At 39.5% G+C, this 12,582-nt stretch overlaps 1 protein-coding gene across 1 annotated transcript in view; it reads right to left on the minus strand.

Annotated features, from left to right (window-relative positions):
• The window catches only part of FBXO33 (F-box protein 33), a 22,036-nt gene that overhangs the window by 8,663 nt on the left and 791 nt on the right, over positions 1-12,582 (minus strand). The window contains exon 2 of the mRNA XM_010835354.1: positions 12,509-12,582. Coding sequence (XP_010833656.1) covers positions 12,509-12,582 — 74 coding nt within the window. The remainder of the gene's footprint in view (positions 1-12,508) is intronic.

Genomic DNA, 12,582 nt, shown 5'->3' on the forward strand with positions numbered 1-12,582 from the left:
CTTTTTCACTCTCCACTTTCACTTTCATCAAGAGGCTTTTTAGTTCCTCTTCAATGTTGGGAGTAAGGATAAATTATCAACCTGAGATAAATAAACACACATTATTATATATAAAATAACCAATAAGGACCTACTGTATAGTACAGGGAACTCTACTCAATATTCTGCAATAATATTATATTATTAATAATATTCTTCAACTAATTGCATTCTTTTTTAATCCTATTTTACAAAGTCATCATCCAGATCCAGAGCGAAGTCAGACTGTTAAGTACTTATAATTTAGAAACTGAGGCTACAGACTGCTCTCCTACCCTCTACTCGTTCAATTATCAGATATGTACTGTATCAGTTACATGAAAAGTTATTGTGGTTAAGTTACAAAGGTACATGAGTTTAGATTCTTGGCGTGGAAATAAAGGTTTTATTTTAAAAAGGCTAATTAAAAAATCAGGAGAGACTAAAGAAGTATTGACAGTTTTGTTAAGTGTATTAATGTTATTTTGGTTGTATGTATTGCTTGCTCAGTCACTTCAGTCGTATCTGACTCTCTGCAGCACTATGGACTGCAGCCTGCCAGGCTCCTCTGTACATGGGGATTTTCCAGGCAAGAATACTGGAGTGGGTTGTTGGGCCCTCCTCCAGGGGATCTTCACAACTCAGGGACTGAACCTGCATCTCACACATACCTGCACTGGCAGGTGGGTTCTTTATCGTTAGTGCCATCTGGGAAGTCCTAAATGTATATGTTCAGTTCAGTCGCTCAGTCCTGTCTGACTCTTTGCGACCCCATGAATCACAGCACACCAGGCCTCCCTGTCCATCACCGACTCCCGGAGTTCACTCAGACTCATGTCCATTGAGTCAGTGATGCCATCCAGCCATCTCATCCTCTGTCGCCCCCTTCTCCTCCTGCCCCCAATCCCTCCCAGCATCAGGGTCTTTTCCAATGAGTCAACTCTTCGCATGAGGTGGCCAAAGTACTGGAGCTTCAGCTTTAGAATCATTCCCTCCAGAGAAATTCCAGGGCTGATCTCCTTCAGAATGGACTGGTTGGATCTCCTTGCAGTCCAAGGGACTCTCAGGAGTCTTCTTCAACACCGCAGTTCAAAAGCATCAATTCTTCACTCAGCTTTCTTCACATATATGTCCATAATTTTCAGAATTTTATATTGAAATGTGTAGTATAAAATGAATGACATCTATATATTGGATTTCCTTTCAAATACTTTAGTAAAGATAAATGGTTGCTGAATACTGCTCTTTCTCTAGGAAAACTAGTTTAGGATTTCAAGACTATCAAGAACACAAATACTCCTCTGCTCTCTGCAGTACTGGCAACATGACTGGGGCTCACCCAGGCCCATGATCATGGTGGTAACTCTTCTGCGACTTTGGTATGGAGAAGGTGTGTGGCTTGGGAAGGTGGATCTAAGCTATAGATCAAAGTTTTTTGCCTCAGGTGAGTGCTTTTCTCCTTTGCCTTGAACCAAAGTTGATTTTTTGAGGTTTCTAAGAATGAGATTATTTTTGGAAGTTATCAGCAATATGTGAATAACAAACCAGGTTAAAAGATGGCTCGTGTCACCCCAGTTTCCTTCCTTTTCCTTGCCCATTTCAGAGATGTAACAGAAGAGTACACAAGACAAGTTCCTGGACAGAAAAACTGATTTACCTGACTTAGTATTAACAGTGATAAGACCAGTGATTTGGAGCAAACGAAAGGAAGAAGCCTTATGCAGAGTACTATGCGATTGGTGCAAAAGTAATAGCAGTTTTTCATTGCTGAATTTTGCCATTTGCTATTCCAATGCATTCTTAAATAAATGTGGTTATGTTATACATTAATGTGCACTTCTCGCTTTATGTTTTTTGCTTATGACTAATTATTTGCTGTGTATTTTATATTTATTTTAGACTAGGGAAATGATGTTAGACAAAAAGCAAATTCAAGTAATTTTCTTATTGGAGTTTAAAATGGGTCATAAAGCAGTGGAGACAACTCACAATATCAACAATGAATGCACTTGGCCCAGGAATTGATAATCAACATACAGTGCAGTGGTGGTTCAAGAAGTTTTGCAAAGGAGACCAGAGCCCTGAAGATGAGGAGCATAGTGGCTGGCCATTGGAATGACGATGACCAATTGAGAGCAATCATCGGAGGTGATCCTCTTACAACTATGTGAGAAGCTGCTGAAGAACTCAATGTCAACCATTCTACAGTTGTTTGGCATTTGAAGCAAACTGGAAAGGTGACAAAGCTACATAAGCTGACTGAAAAAAAAATCATTGTTTTTGAAATGTCATCTTCTCTCTTTTTTTTTCACACAACAGAAGGAACCACTTCTTGATCGGATTGTGACATGTGACGAAAAGCGGATTTTCTAGGACAACTGGCCAATGACCAACTCAGTGGCTGGACGCAGAAGTTAACAAAGCACTTCCCAAAGCCAAATTTGCACCAAAAAAAGGTCATGGTCACTGTTTGGTGGTCAGCTGCTAGTCTGATCCCAATTGTTTTCCACGACAATGCCTGACCACATGTTGTACAACCAATGCTTTAAAAGTTTAATGAACTGGTTTATGAAGTTTTGCCTCATCTGCCAATTCACCTGACGTCTAGCCAAGTGACTCCCACTTCTTCAGTAGCTCAACAACTTTTTGTAGGGGAAATGCTTCCACAACCAGCAGAAGGCAGAAAATGCTTTCCAAGAGTTCCCTGAATCCCAGAAGCATGGATTTTTATGCTATAGGAATAAACAAATTGATTTCTCATTGTCAAAGATGTGTTGATTGTAATGGTTCCCATTTTCATTAATAAAGATGTGTTTGAGTCTAGTTATAATGACTTAAAATTCATGGTCCAAAACCGCAATTATGCTTGCACCAATATAATACTTGCTGCTTCTTTTCACTTAGTCTTACCATCTTGAACCTACAGCTTTTATGTGGGTCAGACTTAAGCAAATTTCAAGGAGTAATGGGTTTACATGAAACAGGAAAGCGAAGGAGGAGAAAAAAATCCAAGTGACTGCAGTGAGGAAGGCCAGGAAGTTTTTGGGGAAATTCGACAAATTGATTCTAATTTATGTAAGGCCTATATGAGCAGAGCACTGGTTAAAGACAAGCCATGCTTTCAATTTCTTAAATAAATGTGGTTATGTTATACATTAGTTCTACTTCACGAAATTAAAACACACAAAAAAACAACAACTATCAAAATACTCATGACACTTTTCACAGAACCAGAACAAATTATCCTAAAATTTTTATGGACATAAATCTAAGACAAAGGAGAGAAAAATATATTGATACAATGGAGAAAAGACAGTCTCTTCGATAAGTGGTCCTGAGCAAAATGGACAGCTACATGTAAACTGAAGTCAGAACACTCCCTCACACCATACATAAAAATAAATCCCAAATGATTTAAAGACTGAGGTATAAGACATGACCGGAGAAGGCGATGGCACCCCACTCCAGTACTTTTGCCTGGAAAATCCCATGGATGGAGGAGCCTGGTGGGCTGCAGTCCATGGGGTCGCTACGAGTTGGACACGACTGAGCAACTTCACTTTCACTTTTCACTTTCCTGCATTGGAGAAGGAAATGGCACCCCACTCCAGTGTTCTTGCCTGGAGAATCCCAGGGGCGGGGGAGCCTGGTGGGCTGCCGTCTATGGGGTCGCACAGAGTCGGACACGACTGAAGTGACTTAGCAGCAGCAGCAGCAGCATAAGACATGACACCATACAACTTTTAGAAGGGAACGTAAGCAAAACATTCTCAGACATAAACTGTAGCAATACTTTCTTAGCTATGTCTCCTAAGGCAAAAGAAATATGGCCATCATCAAAAAATCTACAAACAATAAACGCTGGAGAGGATTTGGAGAAAAGGGAATGTTCTAGCACTGTTGGTGGGAATGTAAATTGATACAGCTACTGTGGAGAACAACATGGAGACTCCTTTAAAAACTAGGAATAAAACTACCATATGACCCTGCAATCCCACTACTGTGTGTATACCCTAAGAAAGCCATACCTGGAAAAAACACATGTACCCCAATGTCCATAGAAGCACTATTTTCAATAGCTAGGATACAGAAGCAACCTAGATGTCCGATGACAGATGAATGGATAAAGAAGATGCAGTACTATACACAATGGAGTATTACTCAGACATAAAAAAGAACAAATCTGAATCAGTTCTAGTGAACTGGTTATAACCTAGAGCCTATTATACAGACTGAGGGCTTCCCTGGTGGCTCAGAGGTAAGAGAGTCTGCCTGCAATGCAGGAGACGTGGGTCCATGGGTTCAATTACTGGCTTGGGAAGATCCCCTGGAGAAGGAAATGGCAACCCGCTCCAGCACTCTTTCCTGGGAAATCCCATGGACAGAGGAGCCTGGCAGGCTACAGTCTATAGGATGGCAAGAGTTGACACAACTTAGCAAGTAAACCACCACCATCATACAGAGTAAGTCAGAAAGAGAAAAACAAGTATCGTATTTAATGCATGTATACAGAATCTAGAAAAATGAAACTGATGAACCTATTTTCAGGGAAGGAATGGAGACTCAGAAAATGGAATTGTGGACACAGTAGGGGAAGGACAGGGAGACGAATTAAGAAAGCAGCATTGACATATATAAGCTACCATGTACAAAACAGAGAGCTGGGGAGAAGCTGCTATGTAACACAGGGAGCCCAGCCTGGCCTCTGTGATGACCAAGATGGGTGGGACAGGGGAAGGGGAGGGAGGTGATAGATGTATAATAATGGCTCATGTGCATTGTTGTATGGCAGAAACCAACAGAACTTTGTAAAGCAATTTTCCCCCTATTAAAAAGAAATAAAAATTAAAAAGATAATCTATGGAATGGGAGAAAATATTCATAAATGATGTGACTGACAAAGGGGTTACTCTCCAAAATATACAAGTAGTTCATATAACTCAACATCAAAAAAACAAATCAATCAAAAAAATGGTCACTTATCTGTGAAATCTAAAAAATAATATAAATATATCTATATAGAAAACAGAAGCAAACTCACAGACATAGAAAACAAATTTATGGCTACAAAAGCAGAAAAGGAGGATGGAGAGGAATAAATTAGGGGCATGAAATTAATAAACTATTATGCATAAAATAGATAGGCAACAAAGATTTACTGTATAACACAGGCAACTATATTCAATATCTTGTAAAAACCTACAGTGGAAAATAATCTGAAAAAAAAATATGTAAGTGAATCACTTTGCTGCATACCTGAAAACTAATAATAATATTCTAAATCAACTATACTTCAATAAAAATTTTTTAAAAAGAAATTAAACAACCACATACAACTTTTCACTGAAAAGAGAGATCTTATTTTGTTCTTAGGGTAAAAATTTCCCTATGAATCAAACAATCAACGCAATTTTTGATAGCCTTATTATAAAAACCTATACATACAGATTCAGTGCGTTAGTTTGGGCAATTCTTTGAAAACAATATTAACCACCCGTGAGCTTAAGAAATACTCCCCAAGGTCTAACTGAAGAGTGCTGAAAACTCTTCATTTTTCTCTGAGATTTCTTTGGATTATTTAGTATAACCTTTAAATTAGAGTTAATACAGCTAAGTCTAATTAACTATGAAAAAGGAGACTACATACAAACTTGATTATTTAAAAAGATGCAATTGTTAACAAGGTTAAGTCTTTCTCAATGATGCACTGCTGCTGCTGCTGCTAAGTCGCTTCAATCGTGTCCAACTCTGTGCGACCCCATAGACGGCAGCCAACCAGGCTCCGCCATCCCTGGGATTCTCCAGGCAAGAACACTGGAGTGGGTTGCCATTTCCTTCTCAATGATGCACAGGAGGCCACAAAATGCAATTTTTTCCTTTTCTAACCTAATAAGCTAATCTGTATCATTGCATGAAATTTTTTCAGATCAATTCTAATCTTCTTAGTCCATGTTTGATATCAAATGTCTACATTTACATAATACTTTTTAATAACATATTTCCTCCTCTCCGAAATGTTAATAAATGACCACAGCCAAATCAAACAAAGAAGACAAATACTTTAGAGAAATGCTGACTAACAGAACTTCCTGCCATGATGGAAATGCTCTATTTTATGGTGTCCAAAATGGTAGTCACTAGCCACATATGGAGCACTTGAAATGTGTCTAGTACAGCAAACTAAATCTTTAATTTTAGCCAAGTAATTTAAAATTTGATTAGCTGTATGTGGCTATTGGTACAGCTTCAGAGATTCCACAACTAAGTCATAGTGAAGTGAAGTTGCTCAGTCGTGTCCAACTCTTTGAGACCCGATGGACTGTAGCCTACCAGGCTCCTCCCTCCATGGGATTCTCCAGGCAAGAGTACTGGAGTGGGGTGCCATTGCCTTCTTCAGGGGATCTTCCCAACCCAGGGATCGAACCCAGGTCTCCCACATTCCAGGCATAACTAAGTCATAGGCCTATAGTAGTATTCCTTATCAACTTTCTTAGGATCCATTAACTAAAAGCAATTTTCCAGAATTTGTTTTATGAATTCACTTACTGAATTGTTGTTGTTGCTTAGTCACTAAGTTGTGTCTGACTCTTTGTGACCCCATGGACTGTAGCCTGCCAGGCTCTCTATGTCCATGGGATTTTCCAAGCAAGAGTATTAGAGTGGGTTCCCGATCCAGGGACCAAACATGCATCTCCTGTATTGGCAGGAGGATTCTTTACCATTGAGCCACCAGGGAAGCCCCCACTTACTGAATTACCATCATCCTCAAATCCCAGGGGTTACGAAATAAAAAAAGGTTTATTTAAATAAGACTGACATTTAAAACTGTTATTTATGGAGAAGGAAATAGCAACCCACTCCAGTATTCTTGCCTGGTAAATCCCATGGACGGAGGAGCCTGGTAGGCCACAGTCCATGGGGTCGCAAGGAGTCAGAAAAAAACAAAAACAAAAACAAAAAAAAACTGTTATTTAACATATTATTAAAAGACAATTTTAACAGTACTAAGGAAGAAAGAAAGAAAACTGAGTGAGTTTTAAAGACAAATGGTAAAAAAAATATTTGATTCTTCCTTTCCTCTACATCCTAGTAGCATGTCTTCTTGGCTCTACTTCCAAACATATATATTCCATATCCATCCACTTTTAAAAAATCTTTTCTTCCATCATACTCTAGGCTATCATCACCTCTTACGAGGATTATTCATTCATTACACAGTAACCAGAATGATTGCCTTAAAATGCAAATTAGATCACCTTATGCTTGTCCTTAACATTTTTTCAGTAACTTCTATTCTTAGAATATAGTCCAAACTTTATTCCACAAGTGCTCATAAAAAATCAACATTCCTTCCTCCTCCTCCACTTAAGAGCTCACTGTGACACTGCTCTCACCCTTCACATGGTCCTGCCTTACTTTCTCTCCTGCTGTTGCAAGAAGCCAAAAATTTGGCTGGCTGAAAGCCTTGCTGCTTAGTCTTTTTTCTGCTTGGAATGCTGTTTGCTCAAATCTTCAGATGGGTAACTTGTCATTCATGTAGCAGCTTAAATGTCCTTTATAGAAAAAGTTTTGCCCTCACCAGTCTATCTCAAGTTGCCACCTAGTCACTATTACATAGTCCTCTTACTTTCACAATCGAAATAATCTTTCATTTGTTTACTTGCTTCTGCCTATCTTTTCCCTCCGGAATGTCGAATCCATGGGAACAGGGAGTTTGTCTTCACTGCTTGGCACATAGTATACTCTCAATATTTGGAGGGGAAAAAAAAACATATTTTAACAATTATCTTCTTAAATCAGCTATAAATTTAACAACTTGGGTGAACTCTTCCGAGGCTGCCTCAGAACTAAAACATTAAAATGGAGATCACTTAATCCCTTCACTCAAAAGCTGCTCAGTCACTTCTTGTAACACAGGAAAAATATTTTACTTGGATGACCTTTTTGTTGAGTTTTATCTCCTATCCTCTATCTTCAGTTCTCAGTCACTGGAAGAATGTACCTATGGACTAGCTGCTGCTGCTAAGTCACTTCAGTCGTGTCCGACTCTGTGCGACCCCATGGATGGCAGCCCACCAGGCCCCGCAGTCCCTGGGGTTCTCTAGGCAAGAACACTGGAGTGGGTTGCCATTTCCTCCTCCAATGCATGAAAGTGAAAGTGAAGGTGAAGTCACTCAGTCATGTCTGACTCTTAGCGACCCCATGGACTGCAGCCTTCCAGGCTCCTCCGTCCATGGATTTTCCAGGCAAGAGTACTGGAGTGGGGTGCCATTGCCTTCTCCGCCTATGGACTAGAGAGAGCTCTAATTCCTCTTAGCAGCCCTCCAAGGAGATTAGTTTCTTCATCAGTTTAGTCTCCTTTCTGCTCCATGACCTTGAAGCTATCCCCATGGAGTCACTTTAATCTGTCCGTTTTAAGGTGAGGAGTCTGTTGGGTAAAGTATCTCTTCTCTAAAAGCAACCATCTCTTGGGCAGGAAGGACTGGTCAGAGTCCCAATATATTTTAATACACATATTCTCCAAATGGGCTTTTTAAAACAAATAAGAAAAGTTAGCTCTCAAAAGTGAAATATTATTATTGCATGTATTTATTGCCCCGTGATGGGAAAAATATTTCAAGAAAAATAAGGCTCAGGGTTGTTGGAGATAATACCTTCAAGAATTTCCTACCTTCTTGGATAGTAATAGGAAATGTCCAAAGAATTTTTAATCTATTTTAAGATGTATTTTTAGATTGCCTTATCAGTTGCTGGGTCTTGGCATACTGATGTTGAAAAAAATATTAAGATAAGATTCTCTGTGACTGCATGTGCCAAGTCAGCAGACCACATCTAAGAATTATTGATAGGTGTTCTACTACTACTGCTGCTGCTGCTAAGTCGCTGCAGTCGTGTCCGACTCTGTGCGACCCCATAGACGGCAGCCCACCAGGCTCCCTTGTCCCTGGGATTCTCCAGGCAAGAACACTGGAGAGGGTTGCCATTTCCTTCTCCAATGCATGAAAGTGAAAAGTGAAAGTGAAGTCGTTCAGTCGTGTCCGACTCTTAGCGATCCCATGGACTGTAGCCTACTAGGCTCCTCTGTCCATGGGATTTTCCAGGCAAGAATACTGGAGTGGGGTGCCATTGGGGTATATAAGCAGGCACAGTAAAAAAAAAACTGGTCAATCTAGATATTTAGATTTTTTTTAAATTGTAGGATAATTGCTTTACAATGTTGTGTTAGTTTCTGCCGTAAATTAATGTGAATTAGCCATAAATATACATATGTCCCCTCCCTCCTGAACCTCCCCTCCACCCCATGTAGTTAGAATTTTAACAAGAAAATCACGCTTGTACAAAGTCTCTCTGGCTTGCATCTTTTGGAAAAGTACTGCCCTCAACCCAAAAAAGCCTCATGCAAAATATTTATATAGTCCAGGAAAGTGTAAATCAGATGTTGACAATGTACCTATGCTTACTGATTAAGTATTTTTAGTGACTGAGTCTATTAGCTATTATCATAATCTTATTGTCCCTGAAGTCTCATTTTTCCTAAGGAGTATGAAATACAGCATTTTTAATAGGTAGTACTCAACTTGACAACCACGTTAAAGTCTAAAAATGCATATTTATATTTGTTGTTTTGAACTTCTAAGTACAATTTCCTATAGAAGAAATTCAGCCAATTTAACCTACAATACAGTTGAATGTGTACTTATTTTTTTTCTTTTTTAGTATTTTGAATAATAATTTTTTATTTACGTTCTTACTGTTGATCAAGAAGGCAGGTATCCTAGCCCTCTCTGGAGAAGTGAACTCTGAAGACAGAAGACTGTATTTTACCCTCTGGGAGGCATTTCTGTACCTCTTTGATACTCATCAGTTGTCCCTAACACCTAAGAAATTGGTAAGGTGGCTACAATCACTCTGAGAGTACATGTGCATACCCAGGAATTAAGCAAAATGCCAATTATTCTCTCAGAACAGTACCCTTGAAAAGTTCCCACAATTCAAGGTTATGGTTTTAGTTCTTTAACTCAGAGACAAGAAAATAACTGAAACACAGCAAAATAAAAGTTTGAATTGTATAAAATTCAACATAAAGGCAGGAAGCATAAAGTTTGTGACTTGGTAGGTTCATATCCTCCTCTTCTACCTATAAACTGGTAGAAATAATAAGGCAAAAGCACTGTAAAATTTACCTTGGAAATGTAAAGAACAATGTCAAATATTGATTTTTCTCATTAGTTACTGAATTTTTTGGTTTTATAAAATCAAAGAATACTGAACACTAAAGCATTTGAGTTACTCTTCATTGAGCCTGAGTCTGATGTTTAAGTGATTATGAAGGAAATAAGAATAGGCTTTATCCAAGTTATCAAATAAACATCTTGGTTTAAAACATTTTCAAATTTCTCTAAAGAAAACTAGTTTCACTTAAATTTTTAACATCCATATTAGTACTTCCAATATTAGTAGAGTATCTCAAAATATTTTCAAAAATAAAGCTGAGATCTTCCTTCCAAATATATAAAGATTTTTTTAGAGGGCAGTCTTATAGACAAGTAGATTGAGATGCTAAAGAGGTAGGTTCACTTTTATTTGTCAACTTTACCTCAACACATACAGCTAAAAAAATAAAAATTGACAGGGGTGAGGAAGGGACCGGAGAAAAACTAAACAACGAAGGGAAGAAGTGACATATCACTCTTTTGCCTTATAACCTTTACCTGTCCAACCAACCAATCGGTTAAAAGGAACTAGATAGAAACTTTGTAAAGTGGGTTCTTACTTGGACAAAAGACGTGCATTTTTAAATGACTGCTCAGAACTGCTATCTAACCTCAAGAAAAATATAACTGATACTGGCAAATCACTTGACCCTGTTACGTTTCAGTTTCCTTTCTATAGAGAATCCACCCCACTTCTACCCTCCACTGAATCATCAGTAATAAGTGCTCACTACTGACTCTAACCTCTGGGTCACCTGGGCCTCCAGCCACACATCCAACTCTGACAGAAAGTCTCCAACATGATCAAGACCAACTTATAGCCTTAAACAGCCTCTTTTGCCACATAAAATCAAAGTGAGGAAATAAAATGGCTCGGTGTGAAAAGCTAGGAAAATACACAGTATACTGGGATGATGCAGCCATGCTCCGGATACAACTTGCAGCTAATGCTTATTCTCCACCCTTGTGATTCAAACAGAGAATTAAGAATACAGATGTATCTATCTCACTTAGCATAACCAGGACCTTCACTCCATCCTGTTCAACATAATGTATTTACTGCAAAAGGAAGTACACTGCTGTCAGAGAAAAACAATACTGTATGATAATGCTGTATAGTAATTTGCTGTATGATAAAATGCTGTATGATAATTTGCAAATTATTTGACCCTGTTAGGTTTCAGTTTCCTTTCTATAAAGCAGGGATAACAGCAGCTGTCCTAACTCCCAGGTTCGGCTGGAAGGATCAAATAAGATCCTGAATGTGAAACTACTTGCAAACTGCTAAACTCTTACTGCTATCTAAGTTGCTCCTTTTTTGAACTTATGAACTTTCCTCTACCTCACAGTTTAATTTTAAGCTTAGAATATCCAGATAGAGAAAATCTACGTTAAGAGGATTCTGGAGAGGGCGGTAGATAAATAATGGAAAACACTGATTAGGACGACGGGCCAGAACACAGGAAGTTAGCCCCAGAATTACAGTAAAGTCTTGATGCACAATCAGGACAGTTTGGGCTTACCCTTTGCAGACACTGGCCAGTTCCCTCAACACACGCAAACACCAAGCTGTACTGTGCTACTTTTAGGTGAATCACTGGGGACAAGTTGAGTCTGGAGGTGCAAAAGGGAGGGACCTTCTAATCCTGATGATTAGGCAGTTCCCCGATCCCTTAAAAAAAAAAATTTTCTCCTACTCTGTGCCTGGCCTAGTTAAAACCATTTTCGGTAAGAAAATGGCTGTAAAAGATTTCTTTTTTTGCCGGGAGAGTCTCCAACCTATGCGAAACCTGTGGCATACCTACTCCCTCCGCCACCACGAACTATTTTGATCGGATAGGTTCAGAATGAAACAACAATAACAACAACAACAAAAAACAGATTAGTTTTCTCTCCAGACTCATTCACAGGCCTCACCCTCCAAGCTTCAGCTCTGTCATCCGTAAAATGAAGAATGACCGCGCCTGTACTCCATCCCACTGCTGCCGAAAGGATGAATGAGACAGTGCCTGGAAGGCGCCAGGAGTGCTGTCTGATAAACACCAAGTCCATTACTGTTTATAAAGTATTAGGATGAGTCCTGTTATGTCCTCCTGCCTCAAGGAAATCGCCGGATTAGAACTGACGCCCCCAGTCACCGAAAAAAGCAACGCTGAAGCGGGCGGGGCGTTTCCACACTGAATCTATTTCGAGGTGAGAGGAAGCAGACGACCCTGCGTCCCGGGAAGTGGAGGCGGTGGGGAGGAGGAGGAATGGAGGGGCTGCGAAGAGCCTACCTGTTGTTCCGGATGCTGACTAGCACGCACAGGACCAGCTCTAAGTAGGTGCGCAGCACTTCCAGCCAACGGGC

This window comes from Bison bison, unplaced genomic scaffold, assembly GCF_000754665.1.
Source record: "Bison bison bison isolate TAMUID 2011002044 unplaced genomic scaffold, Bison_UMD1.0 scf7180017864041, whole genome shotgun sequence".
In the NCBI taxonomy this organism is placed as follows: domain Eukaryota; kingdom Metazoa; phylum Chordata; class Mammalia; order Artiodactyla; family Bovidae; genus Bison; species Bison bison.